Raw genomic sequence first — 18,694 nt, forward strand, 5'->3', positions numbered from 1 at the left:
AACACACGCACACTTACCGTAGACGTGAGTCTCTCCAGAGCCTTCATCTGGAGTATCTCACTGCAGATATCGCGCTTTCTGTCGGGGTCTTCCTCGGGTCTGCAAAAGAACACACACACTTGATAAAACACCTCTGAAGTGACAATGCATGACTGTCTCATGTGAGTCGACCTCTACGACAGTGATGTTCTGTAAGACAAGATGGCAGATGTCATGTTCAAAATAGGCCTCGTCCCAAATGGTGCACTTGATGTGTGTCCCAGGTTTCAGAAGTGCCCTCGATGCACAACTGTGGAAAGAAGCACTGATATGGATTCCAACTGACAAGCTAAGCGGCGTTCTCTCAACAAACTGTGGACGTGGAGAAAGACGTCAAGGGATTAAGGCACCATTTAGGACATGAATACTAGTGTACTGTATACCGTGCAATATAAACAGGCTTTCCATGGTGAATATTATATTGTGCATGTAAATTCAGACCCATAATTGTGTCAGAAATAAAAACAGCCATTTCGCATTTTTATCCACTTTTGAGTAAAAAAGCCTACATTTTTGGTAATACAATCACATAATAAATCAGGAAACACATTTAAAAAAAAAAAAAAAGTGGTTGATTTTGCTTTATTTGCCACTTTGTAAATAGAAGGTCAAATCAAGAGCAATGCATTATGGGAAGCAGTAACTCATGCAGTGTGCTCTGGCTGCATACTGCACTTTTTGGCAAATGTTGTATAGGTTATGTCTATGGTATTCTATGCCAACAGAAAATGCACATACTGTGCACAGTTTACATATTACATACTGAAAAAATAGTATGCCAGTTATGGTCGTATGCCATTCCATCACACACACACACATAGCTACAATCTCAAGCCCTCTCTGCTCTCTACTGCCTCCTGTTGGTGGTGCACTGCATTACACATGATGCTCCAAAACACACATGAAGCTATTTGGCATGTGATATATGAAGTTTAAAATGTATATAAGGTATGTTGGACAAAATTTAGGCAAAAATAAGCCATTTTTAGGATCAAATCCCCACCCCACACTTACACTCTTAAAAATAAAAATCTTCAAGGGTTCTTGAGTTACTATATTATTCTTTAATAATTAAAGAAAAGTTCTTGATTTTTCATTATATGTTCTCCAGATCATTGTTTTGATTTTCCTAAAGAACTAGAAAATAAAAAAGTTCTGGTAAAACTTGATTTTAAGGTGACAGAGTTACACGTTACTACATGTACTTACTATAATAATAACAGCAAATTATGCATAATTACAAGTAACTAAGCCTCACTGAAAAAAAAAAGATTTCTGCTGCTTGTTCAAATTGCTTTGAAATCAAGCATTTGCCTAGGCTGTGAACTGATACAGCTAACTTCATTACTGCTTTGTTGAAGGAGCATTTAAAGGGGACCTATAATGCCCCTTTCACAAGATAAGTCTCTGGTGTCCCCAGAATGTGTCTGTGAAGTTTCAGCTCAAAATACCCCACAGATCATTTATTATAGCTTGACAAATTTGCCCCTATTAGGGTGTGAGCAAAAAACACGCCGTTTTTGTGTGTGTCCCTTTAAATGCAAATGAGCTCCTGCTCCCTGCCCCCTTTCCAGAAGAGGGCGGAGCTTTAACAGCTCACGCTTCAGTTGCTCAACAACAACAAAGCTGGAGAATCTCACGCAGCCAAAATGAGGATTGTCAGTAACGGTGTTCAGCCTTACATTGTTCAAACCGGAGTCGACACTGATGGAGAGACTCAGAAAGAAGTTACAACTTTTAGAATGAAACTGAACGTTTCTGAATGGTTAGTGGATAAATTTATGTAGTTGCTGTGGAGTTGATTCAACTCATCGACTATGTGCCGTCATGTTAATCTTTTTTCGTTGAATTGACCCTCGTTTGTGAAGCAGTCCGGCGTAAAATGACGGCATGACAACAACACTTCAAAAGTGAAATCATAATTAACCACCCCTTTAATGCTTAGCATTTAAGATGCTAATGTGTGCTATTGCTAGCTAAAAGTTTGTTAACTAGCTAGTACAGTCTTATAATTTAGTTGTGTGACACTAAAATATATGAAATTGAATGCCTGAATCATGTCAGGGAGCCATAGAAAATTCACTTTGAGACTACTTAATTGGGTCACTTAAAATGACTTAATTCCATGATGTTGAAGTTACATGAACAAATTATGTTTAACTTAATTGATTCATGTGGGACTGATGTACAAAATTAAATCATATAAATCCAACAAACCCTAACCGTAACTCTATAGTAAGTACATGCAGTTAATTAATATTACTGTAGTTAATTAGTATTAATAATGTAACCTTAAAGTGTGTCCATCTTAAAAATAAAAATAATTTTTGCCTGCATAGGTCTCCTGAGTTACTATATGGTTCTTTAATAATTAAAGGAAATTAATTATTGATTTTTCATTATAGGTTCTTCAGATCATTGTTTGAGGTTCTTTAAAGCACCTAAACATTTTACAAAAGCCTTTATTTTTCACTAAATAGTGTTTATGCATTAGCTATATAGTTCATTACGGATTTAAAAAGTTTTATTATTTTTAGAGCAGATTGCGTATAAACCACAACATAAGCAGAATAAACTGAAAACTGCTATAATCTGGGACAAAGCAGCTGTGGAGCGGAAACCTCCAGCACATCCCTCCATATCACACAGCTAAAACTGGGCCAGTGAGTTTGAGAAGTGGGCCAAAGTTTCCCTCCTTCTCCTCCACTGTCAGTCCATTCATCACACGACTGACGCTCTTTCATCACACGATACATCTCTCCTCCTCGTCTGTCTCTGCTTCACGAGACACGATGGGTGAAGTGATTTGTAATGGCGGCGACTTCTAAATGAGTCAGGCACGAGAGTGCAATTCACACACACATATGCATGCAAACACAGACACTCAAATGCACACAGGCAGGCAAATGTAGACACAAGCACACACACACATACTGTACGCAAATGCACGCTCATTCAGCCCACAGAACCATTACTAGTTTCACCAGAGCTGAAGATAAAATTCAAATAACATGCAAATGAGCCGTGCAGCGCGAGGTGTGTGTGTAGGTGGCTGAAAGCGTAGCAGTATCCAAACAATCTTGGCTAAAAGCTGTCCTTCCTGTAGCTCCAGGGGTTTTTTATTCTGCTGAAGAGACAGTCACGACCAGCACAACACAAATCAACAGAAACCACAATCACATCCGCACAAAGCACATATTCACACAAAACCACACAAAAACTACAGCGGAAACAAAGGTCAGACTATTTTGACCATCTTTTTTACATGTTGCATCTGAAATAATAAAGGTTGCATGTGCCAAAATATCACTACAGTGTCAATAGTGTTTATTAACTGAATTGTTTTTCTTCCATAACTAGACCTAACCAGTCTAGTCAGCTGGTAAATACTGTAGCTGCACTATGAAAAATTATTTTTCAAAGTTGCAAATAAACATAATTGGAGCATTACCATTTCAGTCTTTCCACTTCAACATTTCACGTCAATTCAAAGTGTTATTTTCAGTTTCTTTGTAATTAATTGTGAAATTTAATAGCAATTTCTGAATGAAAATTGTTTTTTTTTCAGTGCACACCACTATACAACCATTCAGAAGTTTTTTTCTTTAATCTTGACAATAATTAACACCAAATGTGGCCTTTATTGTCAACCTGATTCTTTGCATATGCTTGCCAAGTTCGCATCTTAAGCGATCACATCTTAATTCATTAGACCAGTGGTGTCAAACATACGGCCCGCGGGCCGAATTCGGCAAATGACGAAGTCCAATCTGGCCCGGGGGATGATTTGAACAATAATAGAAAATAAGCTGCACTGAAACTGACATTTGGACCTTAAACCTGTTGAACCCCAGTGAAGTCCACTATATGGAAAAAAATCCTGGAATGTTTTCCTCAGAAACCTTAATTTCTTTTCGACTGAAGAAAGAAAGACATGAACAATTTGGATGACATGGGGGTGAGTAAATTATCAGGAAATTTTCATTCAGAAGTGAACTAATCCTTTAAGGCCAGTTTGTCTCTTATAGAGCAAATAAACAACAAATAAATTTGCTTCAACAAAGAAAAAAATGGGCAACCGAATCGGAATCGGCCAATTTGCTTGTAAAAACTGGAATCAGCCATGAAAAATCATAATAATCACTGTAAAAAAGCAGTTTTCACAGAACAGTGTGTTTTTCTAGTTTTCTTGCGAATTAATTTGTAGTTTGTATGGGTAATATTAATGTCGGCTAAATTTCAGTGCACTAAGGATTAAAAAGGGTAACTCGGCCCGCACACGGTTAGATTTTTTCCCATCCGGCCCTCAACCTAAGGTGAGTTTGACCCCCATGCATTAGACCGATCCAAATCGATAACTTGAATCTTTTTTGATGATTCATTAAAACAATGCTCATTCGCTGACGAACTGAACTGCACTGGTCGTGCTGTTTGTTTTTTGCGTGACAGCGCAATAAAAAGACGTGTTGTCTATTCATTTTTTGTTTTTTTGTATTATTCTGCAGTATCCAGAATTTAATCTCATCACATTCGGTTCAGACTGCTCAGTCAGAACTCGAGTAAACTAAAATTTCTCTTGCCGTGAGGCTGTAGATTCAGAAACGGCGCGGGGTATTGCAGTGCGGCAATATCAGCAAACTTGCATGAGTTTTTTCATTTGATCTCATTTGGTTGGCTTGTGTGTGAGGATCTCATTTCTGGTTTAATACACTCTCGGCTGCATGCGGCGTGATGAGAAACGCGGAGGCAAAGAGATTCTGGCTGATTGGGGTCGAAGCGCGGCTCTGTGAAGCCGAACGGGATCGAACAGCCCGGCGTCTGGTGTCACCGAGGCCAAGCCGTGTCACTTCCAATTCCGTCAGGGAGGAACAAAAATGCTGCCGTGGACACGGGACGCCATCCCATGTTCACCTTCCTGAAAATGACATCAGCTGTCTGTTCAAATTTAATCTTGCAGTTCACATCTCTCTGCGATATCAAGCTCGTCCCTTCACTGCTAACAAAACAGCCTGGCTGAATCAAATCTCACCGCAGACACACTTGAAGCGATGAAAGTATTATAGGACGGACACGTTCTCAATCCCATCATCTTTAGCAAAGACATGTTTAAGCCAATCAAATGCTTTAATCTACACGTAGCTTAGTTCAATCGAATTGAGGTTGACTCAGTGACCCAAAAAATGCCGCAGGTCTGTTCTGATCGGGTCGTGGACAACAGGGAAAAACAATGTTGAATGTAAGCTTATCTTCTTTTAAAAAGAGCCATATCTTTTGTGTTTGATGTCAAATGCCTCGAGTCCTGAAGCTAAACTGGGATTTTGGAGGTGGGGAACAGTTACCATCCACTTATACCTCTTAAAGTAATTAACTGCTCTTTTGTGATAGTACTATACAGAAATACAATACCGTTCAAAGGTTTTAGGTTGGTGAGATTTTTTTAACCTTTTTTTTTTTTTTTTAAAGAAGTCTCTTATGCCCACCAAGACTGCATTTGAAAAATACAGAAAAAATAGTAACATGAAAGGGTTAGTTCACCCAAAAATGAAAATTTTGTCATCATTTACTCACCCTCATGTCACTCCAAACCTGTAAGATTTTAGTTCATCTTCGAAGCACAAATGAAGATATTTTTAATGAAATCTGAGAGATTTCTGTCCGTCCATAGACAGCTACTCAACTGACCCTATTTTTTCGCTTCATAAAACTGAATTGAGCGTTTTAGTCCAAATTTTCTGAAGAGACTCGAGTACTTTATATGATGAACAGATTTAATTTAGGCTTTTATTCACATATAAACATTCATCAACTCACACATCAGTTGTGGTAAACAGAAGCTCAAGCATGTTTGCTTGACGTGCAAGAACCAATGAGGTTCATTCTCGTGTTACGCATCACGTTTGAGCTTCCGCAAGAACCAATGAGGTTTGTTCTCGCACATCAAGCAGGTTTGGTTCTGTTTATGTTCGCTGATCAGTGTTTATATATGAATAAAAGCCTAAATTCAGTCTGTTCATCATATAAAGCAATCGAGTCTCTTCAGAGACTTTGGACTAAACCGCTCAATTCATATGGATTAGTTTTATGATCTCTTTATGAACTTTTTGAAGTGTCAAAGTGTCAGTTGTGTAGCTGGCTATGGAGGGACAGAAATCTCTCAGATTTCATCAAAAAGATCTTCATTTGTGGTCCGAAGATGAACGAGAGTCTTACGGGTTTGGAACGACAGAATTTTCATTTTTGGGTGAACTATCCCTTTAAGAAATATTACTCCAGTCTTCAGTGTCACATGATTCTTCAGAAATCATTCTAATATGCTGATTTGCTGCTCAAGCAACATTTCTTATTATTATCAGTGTTGAAAACAGTTGCTTCATATTTTTTGTGGAAACCCTGATACATTTTTTTTAGGATTCTTTGAAAAGAAAGTTCAAAAGAACAGCATTTATTTGAAACATAAATCTTTTGTAAATGTCTTTACAGTCACTTTTGATCAATTTGATGCATCCTTGCTGAATACGAGTATATAAAGATACAAAAAAAGAGTTTAAAGAAGTAAAACGTCTAAGCAGCACAACTGTTTCAACATTGATAATAATAAGAAAGGTTTCTAAAAGAAAATCTTACTGACCCCAAACTTATGAACAGTAGTATATAACTACTATAACAAAATCAAATAAATAACATGATTAGCAAAGACGATGCCTCTGTACAAGAAAGAAATACACATCTAAAGCTCATACACCTGAGCCTATATACACACACACACACAAAACAAACACACACTCATTATATTTCCTGCTTCCTGAGGAGAATTTGTGGTTAAACAGGATTAACAGGGAAAAACCAAATCAAAAGGTCAAGAGAGCAATCAGTTTCCTGCTACATCCAAATCAAACAGATGGACACATGAAGGACAATCATGGTGACTAGTGCACTGCACAGTATATACTGCATACTATTTCTGTAAATAATGTCAAACAAACTATGATACAATACTCTACTTTATATATATTAGTGTGCTCTAGCTGAATGCTGCACATTCTGCCAAATACTGCTGAATACTGTGCATATAGAAAGTTTACATACTGCACATAATATATAGTGCATATGGCAAAATTAACATGAGTAGCATTCTGTACATATTGACTGACTGAGCACATTAACCACGACAGAGTTAGTGTAACATGCATGATGTTTGTACTTACGGGCTCACGACCCTGAACTGGACGTAGGGGACGAGCTGCAGCAGAAGACGAACACCGTTCTGCCATTCCTCCTCGTTGCGAAATTCACAGCCCTGAGCGTCACACTCCTCAAACGAGAACTGATAGTACGTGTTTGAGTCTTCAAAGACCAGCCGCTGGTCCACTGAAGGGAAGACAGAGACACGGTACACATACACTGTAAAAAATGACTTCTGAAATTGTAAATAGAACTATTATTGGAGTATGTTTTACAAGAAAATACTATTTCAGTCTTACTTTCCGTTTTTTGTAATTAATTGTTACATTGCTGTTAAAATTAAAAGCGAAAATTGTTTCTACACTAATTTTTTCAGCGTATGATGTGATTTGTGTGTGGTTGATGTAGAGCTGTTGAAGTTTGTGGTCCTAGAGAATTACAATTTTCCCAGTGGAATTTCTGAAATGGTTCCCTAAAAACCCATTATAAATTCCAGTGGGAACCCATGGCGAATTAGCCTTCTGGGTTGGCCTATAAATTTACATCATGACTGAACAACTTAATTTTATATCAAAGTTGATTCTCCACACTTTACAGTATTAGGGATACAGTAGTTATACTGCACTTTATTCCATGCATATAAGAAATTCTATACATTCTTAGAAAGAAAGGTTCTGTGGGGTTCTTTAAATGCATTGAATCAAATGATTCATTTAAATGTTAGTACATAAAAATATTAAATATTAAAGACATAAAGTGGGCCCAAATAAATGAATAAAAATGATAAAAATGCACAACAAAATGACTAAAACTTTAAAGGGTTAGTTCACCCAAAAATGAAAATAATGTCATTAATTACTCACCCTCATGTCGTTCCACACCCGTAAGACCTTCATTCATTTTCGTAACACAAATTAAGATATTTTTGATGAAATCCGATGGCTCAGCGAGGCCTGCATTCACAGCAATGACATTTCCTCTCTCAAGATCCATAAAGGTACTAAAAACATATTTAAAACAGTTCATGTGAGTTCAGTAGTTCTACCTTAAAATTGTAAAGCGACGAGAATACTTTTTTTGCGCCAAAAAAACTAAATAACGACTTTTCAACAATATAGTGATGGGCCGATTCCAAAACACTGCTTCGGAGCTTTACGAATCGAATCAGTGATTCGGATCTCCTATCAAACGGCTAAACTGCTGAAATCACGTGACTGATTTGATGTGTAAAGCTCTGAAGCAGTGTTTTGAAATTGGCCCATCACTATATTGTTGAAAAGTCGTTTTTTTTTTTTTTTTTTGCAGCACAAAAATATTCTTGTCGCTTTATAATATTAAGGTAGAACTACTGAACTCGCATGAACTGTTTTAAATGTGTTTTTAGTACCTTTATGGATCTTGAGAGAGGAAATGTCATTGCTCTCAATAGAGGCCTCACTGAGCCATCGGATTTCATCAAAAATATCTTAACTTGTGTTCTGAAGATGAACGAAGGTCTTACGGGTGTGGAATGACATGAGGGTGAGTAATAAATGACATTATTTTAATTTTTTAGGTGAACTAACCCTTTAATGAAATTTAAAATGAAAACAGAAAATAAAAAATAAAAAATATAACTCAAAATATTAGCAAAACCTATAATAGTCTATAGCACTGGTGTGTGTTACCTGAGTGCAGTATTCCCAGCTCCAGAAGCACCTGCCAGACACGGGACGCCATTAACCGGCACTGAACTGACACACACTGTTCCAGGAGCCACTGGACCAGCTCTACTCCAACATAACTCCTCCTGTACGGACACACACGTGTTACTCTCTCCCTCTACCGTACATACAGTAGTGACCAAATTAATACTTTAATATAGCAATGACACATTAAATTGATCAAAAGTGACATTTATAATATTATAATAGATTTCAGAAATGTTTTTCAGAAATGTTTCTTGAGCAGCAAATCAGCATATTAGAATGATTTCTGAAGGATCATGTGACACTGAAGACTGGAGTAATGAATAAGGGTCTTATCTGGCGAAACGATCGGCCATTTTCTAAAAAAAAATAAAAATGCATATACTTTTTAACCACAAATGCTCGTCTTGCACTGCTCTGTGATGCGCCACACATGATGTAATCACGTCGGAAAGGTCACACATGACGTAGCCGGAAGTACCGCGGAAGTACCTCATTTTCTCCTCCAACTTCAAAATCGTCCAACATTGTTGTTGTACCTTTTTTCGTAAAGGGCGTTTGACTTAGTCTTTGCACGTTCGCTTTGTAAACACTGGATCGGTACTTCCACCTACCTTTCCAACAGGATTACGTAATGCGTGGCACATCGCAGAGCAGTGCAAGACGAGCATTTGTGGTTAAAAAGTATATAATTTTTTATTTTTTTTAAGAAAATGACCAATTCACTAGATAAGACCTTTATTCCTCGTCTGGGATCATGTAGAGCCCTTTGAAGCTGCACTGAAACTGACATTTGGACCTTCAACCCGCTGAACCCCAGTGAAGTCCACTATATGGAGAAAAATCCTGGAATGTTTTACTCAAAAACACTAATTTCCTTTCGACTGAAAAAAGAAAGACAAAAATATCTTGGATGACATGGTAAATTATCAGAAAATTTGAATCCTGAAGTGAACTAATCCTTTAAAATCAACATAAAACAGTGTTTGCATCCCATTTAACTTCTGTAATGTGAAGTACAGTATTTCCAAATAAGAGGCAGGAATTGATTGGATCACGATAGGCAGAAGTGGATGAAGGGGGTTAAAAATAAAAAGACGAAAATGCAAAACACATTTTTAGATTTCATGTTGACTTCAATTAAAATCACTGTAACACTCTCATTGCTTTAATATGATATGCTGTGTAACATTATCACACTGTCACTGATTTGCATTTTCATGTCAAGCTCATTTCCATTAGCTTCATCTATTTCTCACTGCGTTCTTTAAAAGCATGTCACACGTTCACACTCCACCTTCTGATGGGACATTTTTATCCAGTCGAGTGAAGTTTGGACAGCGGCCATCCGTCAGAGCGATAATCGACAGCTGATGATTCAGCCGAACCATCCGCACACACACTATGACCCTCAAACACTCTTTTACCCTCTTTTACATTGATCCTGCGTTTGATGAACATTATTGTAACTTCACACAAGTTAAATCACACAACCACAGTACAAGATATATGACACAAATTCAACTGAGACAGCATGACGCAACGCCAAAGTCATGGATTCAATTCCCACTACTATTCAAAATGTTTAATATTTTTGAAAGAAGTCTCTTCTGCTCAACAAGACGGCATGTATTTGATCAAAAATACAGTAAAACAGTGAAATATTATTACAATTTAAAATGACTGTTTTCTATGTGAATATATTGTAAAATGTAATTTATTCCTGTGATCAAAGCTGAATTTTCAGCATCATTTCGCCAGTCTTAAGTGTCACATGATCCTTCAGAAATCATTCTAATATGATGATTTGATGATCAAGAAACATTTCTGATTATTATCAGTGTTGAAAACAGTTGTGCTGCTTCATATTTTTTGTGGAAACCCTTTTTTCAGGATTCTTTGATGAACAGAAAGTTAAAAATAACAATTTATTTGAAATATAAATCTTTTTTTTACATTATAAATGTCTTTATTGTCACTTTTGATCGATTTAACGTGTCGCTGCTGAATACAATTTCTTGAACTGCAGTGTGTATACTGCTATAATAAAGCTTTGAATAAAGTGAATTCAATGTAAAGCTGTCACCTGATGATCCGAGCGAGGTGAATCTTGTCTTTTGCTGGATACGGTCCATGAGACAGAAACGCATTTCTCAGTGCTCGTCCAGCGCAGGGAAAACTCTGGGAACACGTCTGTCACACAGAGACATTTCAGATTATAATTAAAAGTTGACGCGGTGTAACATAAATATCATAAATATAATGACATCCAAAGGAAAGAAAAATGCATAAATATAATCTCTTTAATATCTCAGCTGTTTCTCCTAGACAGCAATAAAAGAGGCTTTTTCAGATGTTTTTCCATTCTCACAAATGATCTAAGCTGCAATTCACACTAATTTTATAGCTCTATACTATAACAATTTACTCTTTTGTGTCTGTTTTTATATGTGCTATGAAATTCAATGAGGAAAGGTGCTTAAATGAATCATAATTGAAAACTTAAGCCTGTGAAAGAGCAATAATTGAGCAATGTATTTGTCCTGTGGGATTAATGTTAATGTGTTTTGTTATATAAACGTGTACGTTTTGGTGATTAAACGTAAATGTGCACATGGGGATAGCAAAAAACAGAAATCAGCAGTCAACAGTCTTTGTGAGGAAATCAGCTAAATAAACATATCAGTAACATCTAAATTGACTAGTTATATCCAAGTCACAAATATTATTTAACATCACTGAATCAACCTAAATACATTAATTTATAGGAACAAACTTCATTTTTATGGGTCAAATCAGGCAGAAATAGCTCTTTAAGTAAACAATAGCAGGTTGCCACTTTTTACAGTGATACTAAATCATATCTTAATAAAAAATGTAAAAATGGTTATGCTTAAGGTTAAGGGAGAGAAAATACCACTAGATCAGTGTAAAAGCAATTGAAATCAGCTGTAAAGTCATGATTGAAAAACAAACATGTGTGTGTGTTTAGCTTGATTATTAAGAATACAGAAGTAGAATATACAGTGCAAGACAACCTCAGCCACATTTGACCTACATCTACACAGTAACATCACCTGCTGTGTGTATGTGTGTGAATTTCTGCTGACAAGCACAGTTTGCATATCTATTCACGGATATCATAACGCTTCCTCCTAAACCTCTCGTTCCATCTGTCTCGCTCTCGACTCACTTTAATCAATACAACACTGGCCTCTCTGATCCACTCAGAAGCACCTTCAGCATTATTGATCGCGTTTAATAAGACTGTCAGAATCCATAGCGACACCTTCAGCACACAGATGCCCCGTATGAGGTCAGAGGTCACGACCCCTGGCCGCGACATTTGACCCACAGAGCAACTGACACCAAAAACACTCACTGCTTTGAGCTACAATGAAGATTCTAAATTCTAATTGGATGAAGAAAAAAAAAAACATTTAGATTATTAGTATTAATAAATGTAGCTATTTATTGAACAGTTCTTGAACTGTATTAAAGCAATAAGGCTGTGCTTTATATTCATTTTACTAAAGTATCTAAATTATAGGGACCTGGCTTTGCAATATGCTTAAGTACACCCGCTACTGAGGTAAAATCACTGTAAAACCAGGAGGGATAAAGCAACAAACTCTCATTATTATCTCATAATGCGCAAAATAATTAATTAGTTTGAGTAGGGTAAACTTAAATTAAACAAATTAGTTCAATCAAATTATTGAGTATTTAGAACTTTCATTTTCTTTTGAGTTCACAAAACTGACACATTTTAAATAATCTGAATTGTTTCATTGTTTTGAGTTTTATGAACTTGATTCTTTTAATTTACATGAACTTAAATTTAACTGAAACTAGGCTGGGATTTCTATTTCCCAGCATGCTTTGCGAATGACACTCGAAAGGGAGAGTAAATGCTAAAAATGTTATATAATGTTTTGTGTGTGTGTGTGTAAGATTAATGTTAAGAGGGAGATTTTTTGTAGTGTTTAATATTTTGCAATGTTAATTTTGCTATGTTACCATCATGGTGACAAGTGGAGCATGAGCTTGGTGGTTTGAAAACAGATATGTTAAATGTTATATTATATTGCTGTACTCATTTAACAATTACTATGCTATGCTAATGCTATCAAAACATTGTAGCTGCATCCGAAATCACGTACTGAGTAGGTACTACATTTGAATTTAAATTTACTTCACGACCGTTGAAAAGCACGTTCTTTATAGTACAAATGTGTGTAGTATGAATTAAATCCGGATGTACTATGTACATCCGCCATGTTGTTACTGTCACATGACCTACCAGCGTCAGTTATGTTCCTTCAACTCCATTCACAAATCCTCTCCCGTGGCCTCATGGGATAGTAAAGTGTCCATCGTATGCGCACTTCAGAATCTCGCCGGAAGTAGTAAGTAATCCGGGTACTTTTCGCCTAATGTTTTTCGAATACTATGAATTCAGACATACTACTCTGTTCGCATACTGTTTTTTGCATACTATATAGTAGAGAAGTATTAGATTTCGGACGCAGCACATGTTACCAATTAGCAAGTTAGCATTTACTGAATTACTTACTTAAAGCTAGCCAAGTTTCCATTACTAAAAGTATTTAAGTTGAGTTTACATGATATTTTAAGTTAAATATATGAATTAGCTTACTCAAATATTTCAAGTTAAGAGCAATCAAAATGTATGAGTACAAAAATAATGTATGAGCCAGTTCTGCTAACTTAAATTTTGAATTTATTAAAGGGTTGGGCGATTTCAAAACACTGCTTCATGAAGATTCGAAGCTTTACGAATCTTTTGTTTCGAATCAGTGGTTCGGAGCGTGTATCAAACTGCCAAAGTCATGTGAACCATTGAAATTTCGAAACGTTTCGAAACAATTACGACGTAATGAAGCCTCGTTTACTGAAATCACGTGACTTTGGCGGTTTGATACACGCTCCGAACCACTGATTCAAAACAAAAGATTCGTAAAGCTTCGTAAAACAGAATTTTCATTTTTGGGTGAACTAACCCTTTAACTGATTACCTCAATTTTTTTTTGTTATGCCAACTTATTTGGGTTTACAGTGTAACACAACTACATTGGCTAGTCGCTTGATGTCATACAAGTCCCGCCCACAGTGGAATCTCATTGGTCAAAACGCTACATTAAACATCAAAAGTTCAGAGTGGATTTTTGCTTTCAGATTTAACTGTGGCTGGTTAGGTCACATGGTAATGCTTGTTCTCTCGTGGCTTATAGACCTTCTGTAGCCCCGCCCCTTTTCAGCTCTGCGCTCGTTGTGTTCTGTCTTCCGGTTTGTGTTTCCACAGCATGAAGGTAAGATCTTACGTATTTATGAATGAACATCCGCTTCAAACATACAATGCTTATGATAACTTTCGTTAACTCTACAATAAGTGAATCCACTTCACCAGCTAATTACTCCTCAACAGCGATGACATAAAAATATACGGAAGTTCAAACACAAAATTCTGAAGATGGCTGCGCGCTTGTTTCTCTGGCACATAAGGTCTATTGCTTTAATAAATTCTGGGGTCACAGAAAGAATAGAACAGATAAAGATCATAATCTCTAGTCAGTGATAATCATCTATATTCATAACTTTTTCATTGTTATGTGACGATCTATAAAAAAGCAGAAGACCCTTTAGAGGGGCTTCTGGGGTTCGTGGCATTGTCTGGTTCGTGTGTTTGATCCCGTATCTGATGTATGTTCTTTCACACACACGCCCCATCAGCGCTGCACACGGGCGATTAGACGTCAGCTCGAGCATTTAGCAGAGCTCAAACACGGATTAAAACAGCTTCAGAGATACTAACGAGACGAGAAGGATCAAATGAGAAGATCCACAGATTAACTTCACAGAACTCACACCACCAACATCATGTGTGAGAGAGAGACGCAAAATAATTTGAAGCTATATACAAAAAAACTAGCAAAAAAAAAAAAAGCTACTATAATAGTATATAAAATATTTGAGTTCATATCGAGATCTCTGACTTCAGTCTGACACATATCTTCTGAAACTCCCAAAGGAAATTTAAGGTCTCCTTTTGCACTCCATTTAATCTCATTGCTGTCTTAGGAGAAACATTTTTCTTTCATATGGGATATGATTCAATAATATTCAGGGTGGACCCTGGAAAACTGTACCAGCTCCTCACCTGTCAGCTTTAGGATGTGGTTTCTTACCTTGGGTTTGGGTGTGACGCCGGTGCTTGGTCCCGGGATGGTGTCAGGTGACTGCTACACAATCAAAAAGAGAGAAACGAGAAGTCTCAATTCAAAAACAAATAGGTTAAACTCAACACAACCACACATGAACATTATGAACATTATGTTCTGAATCTCCTGCAGACGGTCTTTCAAACAGCAGGACATCATGCGCTGACGTGACCTTCACATGAAAAGCGCTGCAGATAGAGTCACAGAGATGCGATTTTACAAGCTAATCACATCTCAAAAGTGACATTCTGCCCTGTTTCTGGATGTCATGATGTGCCTTTGATGTTGTGTCATACAACTTGATACATCTTTGTTCATGTTTGGTTTTGACACTGCACAATGATACATCATGCAAATTGTGTGGTAACCTTTGGCTGTGCATTGAAAGGTGAATGGGGTCAAACTTTTGGGTATTTTGATATATTCTATTGTACTAAATGACTTCCACATGCGTATACCATCATGTTAACTCCATGGTACGCGAAAGAATACTGCAATATGATGTTTCATATGCAAAAAAACATGCTATTGCCATAATAGACAGCCAAAAAAACATGGTAATGTGTCCCTAAACCATTTTCGTTAATTGAAATAAAATAAATTAAATAACAAAAATAAAATAAAATAAAAATATTAGATGAAAAACTTCAAAATTAGAAATGTTCCCTTGGCAACTAACTTAAATAAAATGATAAATAATTTATAAATAGATTATAAATAAAAAGATTATAAATAATATGTTATAAATAATACAAATTACTAAAATTAAAATGGAAATAAACATAAATTAAGGCTAAATAGAAATAATAAAAAAACAAATAAAAATGACAAAAGCACATAAAATTACTAAAATTAAAAATATAAAAAATAAAAATAAATATTAAAAATAATAAAAAAATAAAAAATTATTATTATTTTTTAATAAAATATTAATAGTGCTGTCAAATCGCATCTAACATAAAAGTTTGTAAATATAAGTGTGTATACAGTATATGCATATATATATATATATATATATATATATATATATATATATACACTCTATGTTAGATGTGATTAATCAATTTGACAGCACTAAATATTAATAAAAATTATAATAGTATTTAAATAACTCTAAAATAACATTGATCCAGGGTAATTGCAATTTTGTTTGTGGATGCTTAACTTCACGACTAACAAAACTTCAGAGGCACAGTGTATGACATGAAGGACTTAATGACATTTCACTTCTACTTAATAATGCTCTCTCAGCATGACATAAGTTTATATTAAAGATGTGCAGCCTTGTGATCATGTCAGCCTGGAACGGGCTTCAGTAAAGTGACGCTCTGTTAGAAAGAAGGCTTGTTAGGTTTTATTTGGACAAACTCTCAGTGTCGGGCCTTCATTTCGAGAGATCCTTAAAAATGAGGAAGAGCCGGATCAGCGGACAGAGCTGGAACAAAGACTTTGATCCTCATTATAACGATCAGAACTTTGATCAGAATGAGTTTTATCTGTCTGGAGTGGCCCACATTCGTTCTTCTGTGTTTCTTATATTCTTTTACAAGCCGATCTTTTATCTTGTGTCTCCATTGTCCTATTATACAAGAGCAGAATACAGAAAGATAATTTAGATTGCATGGTCATTATTCTCTTCTACATGTGTGTACATTCTTATTTAAGTTAATTGTATGTAGCACAATAAATTAGTGTGAAATATTCAAAAAATATATATCTATGTAAGTGTATGGGATTCTTTAGCCTGTTTTACAATCCATCAGTCGGAAATCACAAATCTAAGTGCTTGGTAAAGTAACAGCACACCTCTCCTCAAAAAATCAAGAGATTTGAGGAATCATTCAAACACTGCAGGACAATGCACACACTTCACTCCAGTACTCAGTGTTAGAGGTTTGTTCAACCACAAATTCATCTTTCCCAACAGTTTTCACAAACACTCAAACCAGGCCGTTCAGATCAGGAAGATACAAAATACAAACGACATTACCATTCTGCTATCATGTTCAACATCAAAGAACTCTAAAAAATAGAAATAGATTCATCTGTTCATTCGGCTGAATATTGTTTGAAACTTCAGAGAATGCCTGTGATGATGGTATCGGCCGTGACGCGAGCTGACCTGCAGGTGTCCACAGACAGACTGCTATCAGCAAGCGCTTGTCTTTCTGCAGACGGGTCTCTCCAGGGGCCGTTCGTACGCTTGTTGGCTTTGTTTTGACTGTGCTCTGAAGACGGCGTGTGTATCAGATTTACTGTATTGATTTGCTGTGGGCTGCTGTTGGAGATCTGGGAGCTGAACTCTGTTTGGGTCGGATAGGAAATGGAGCAGACAGGCCACGGAGATAAGCAAAAACACGAGGTGGAAAAGGTTTTTTAGATTAAAAAAAGGCACAGAAAAAATACATTCTTGTCCTTCACGCATACCTAAAATCTTTCGATGAAATCACCTTTCTTATCCTTTGCGGCTCATAAATCACAAAATGATCCCATCTTCTCAATGTCATTTGAACAAACCCTTATCCTTAAGTATTAATCTTTTGTGCATAACTCGTCCCACACCATTTCTGCTCCAGACACAAATGATTTTTCTAAAAATGTGGAGAGGTGTGCTGTTAATTTACTAAAGACTTTTTATGCAATCACTTTGCAATGACCTACCCAGGAAAACACATAGCAACACCCAAGTAACCACTTAGCAACCACCCAGATCATCCCAGCAACCAATTAGAACACAGAGAACACCCTAGCCAACAATTAGAACACGTAGACCACCCTAGCAATCACCCAGAACATCCCAGCAACCAATTAGAACACAAACACCCCAGCAACCACCCAGGACACCCCAGCAACCAATTAGAACACCCACACCACCCCAGCAACCAATTAGAACACATAGAACACCCTAGCAACCAATTAGAACACGAGCACCCCAGCAACCACCCAGACCACCCCAGCAACCAATTAGAACACACAGAACACCCTAGCAACCAATTAGAACACACAGAACACCCTAGCAACCAATAAGAACACACAGAACACCCTAGCAACCAATTAGAACACCTAGAACACCCTAGCAACCAATTAGAACACAAACACCCCAGCAACCACCCAGGGCACCCCAGCAACCAATTAGAACACACAGAACATCCTAGCAATCAATTAGAAAACAAACACCCCAGCAACCACCCAGGACACCCCAGCAAACAAATAAGAAGACATAGAACACCCTAGCAACCAATTAAAACACTTAGAACACCCTAGCAATCAATTAGAACATGATCAACCCAACAACCAATTAGAACACACAGAACGCCCTAGCAACCAATTAGAAAACAAACACCCCAGCAACCACCCAGGACACCCCAGCAACCAATAAGAACACACAGAACACCCTAGCAACCAATTAAAACACATAGAACACCCCAGCAACCAATTAGAACACACAGAACACCTTAGCAACCAATTAGAAAACAAACACCCCAGCAACCACCCAGGACACCCCAGCAACCAATAAGAAGACATAGAACACCCCAGCAACCA

At 36.8% G+C, this 18,694-nt stretch overlaps 1 protein-coding gene across 2 annotated transcripts in view; it reads right to left on the bottom strand.

Moving 5' to 3' along the window:
• rapgef5a (Rap guanine nucleotide exchange factor (GEF) 5a) overlaps positions 1–18,694 on the bottom strand; it is a 71,594-nt gene that overhangs the window by 45,807 nt on the left and 7,093 nt on the right. For both annotated transcript variants that reach the window (XM_051873825.1, XM_051873824.1), the window contains exons 2-6: positions 15,119–15,172; positions 10,996–11,102; positions 8,889–9,010; positions 7,245–7,407; positions 18–99 (exon numbers count right to left, since the gene is read on the bottom strand). In XM_051873825.1, coding sequence (XP_051729785.1) covers positions 18–99; positions 7,245–7,407; positions 8,889–9,010; positions 10,996–11,102; positions 15,119–15,172 — 528 coding nt within the window. The remainder of the gene's footprint in view (positions 1–17; positions 100–7,244; positions 7,408–8,888; positions 9,011–10,995; positions 11,103–15,118; positions 15,173–18,694) is intronic.

The sequence above is a fragment of the Ctenopharyngodon idella genome, chromosome 19, assembly GCF_019924925.1.
Source record: "Ctenopharyngodon idella isolate HZGC_01 chromosome 19, HZGC01, whole genome shotgun sequence".
NCBI classification, from domain to species: domain Eukaryota; kingdom Metazoa; phylum Chordata; class Actinopteri; order Cypriniformes; family Xenocyprididae; genus Ctenopharyngodon; species Ctenopharyngodon idella.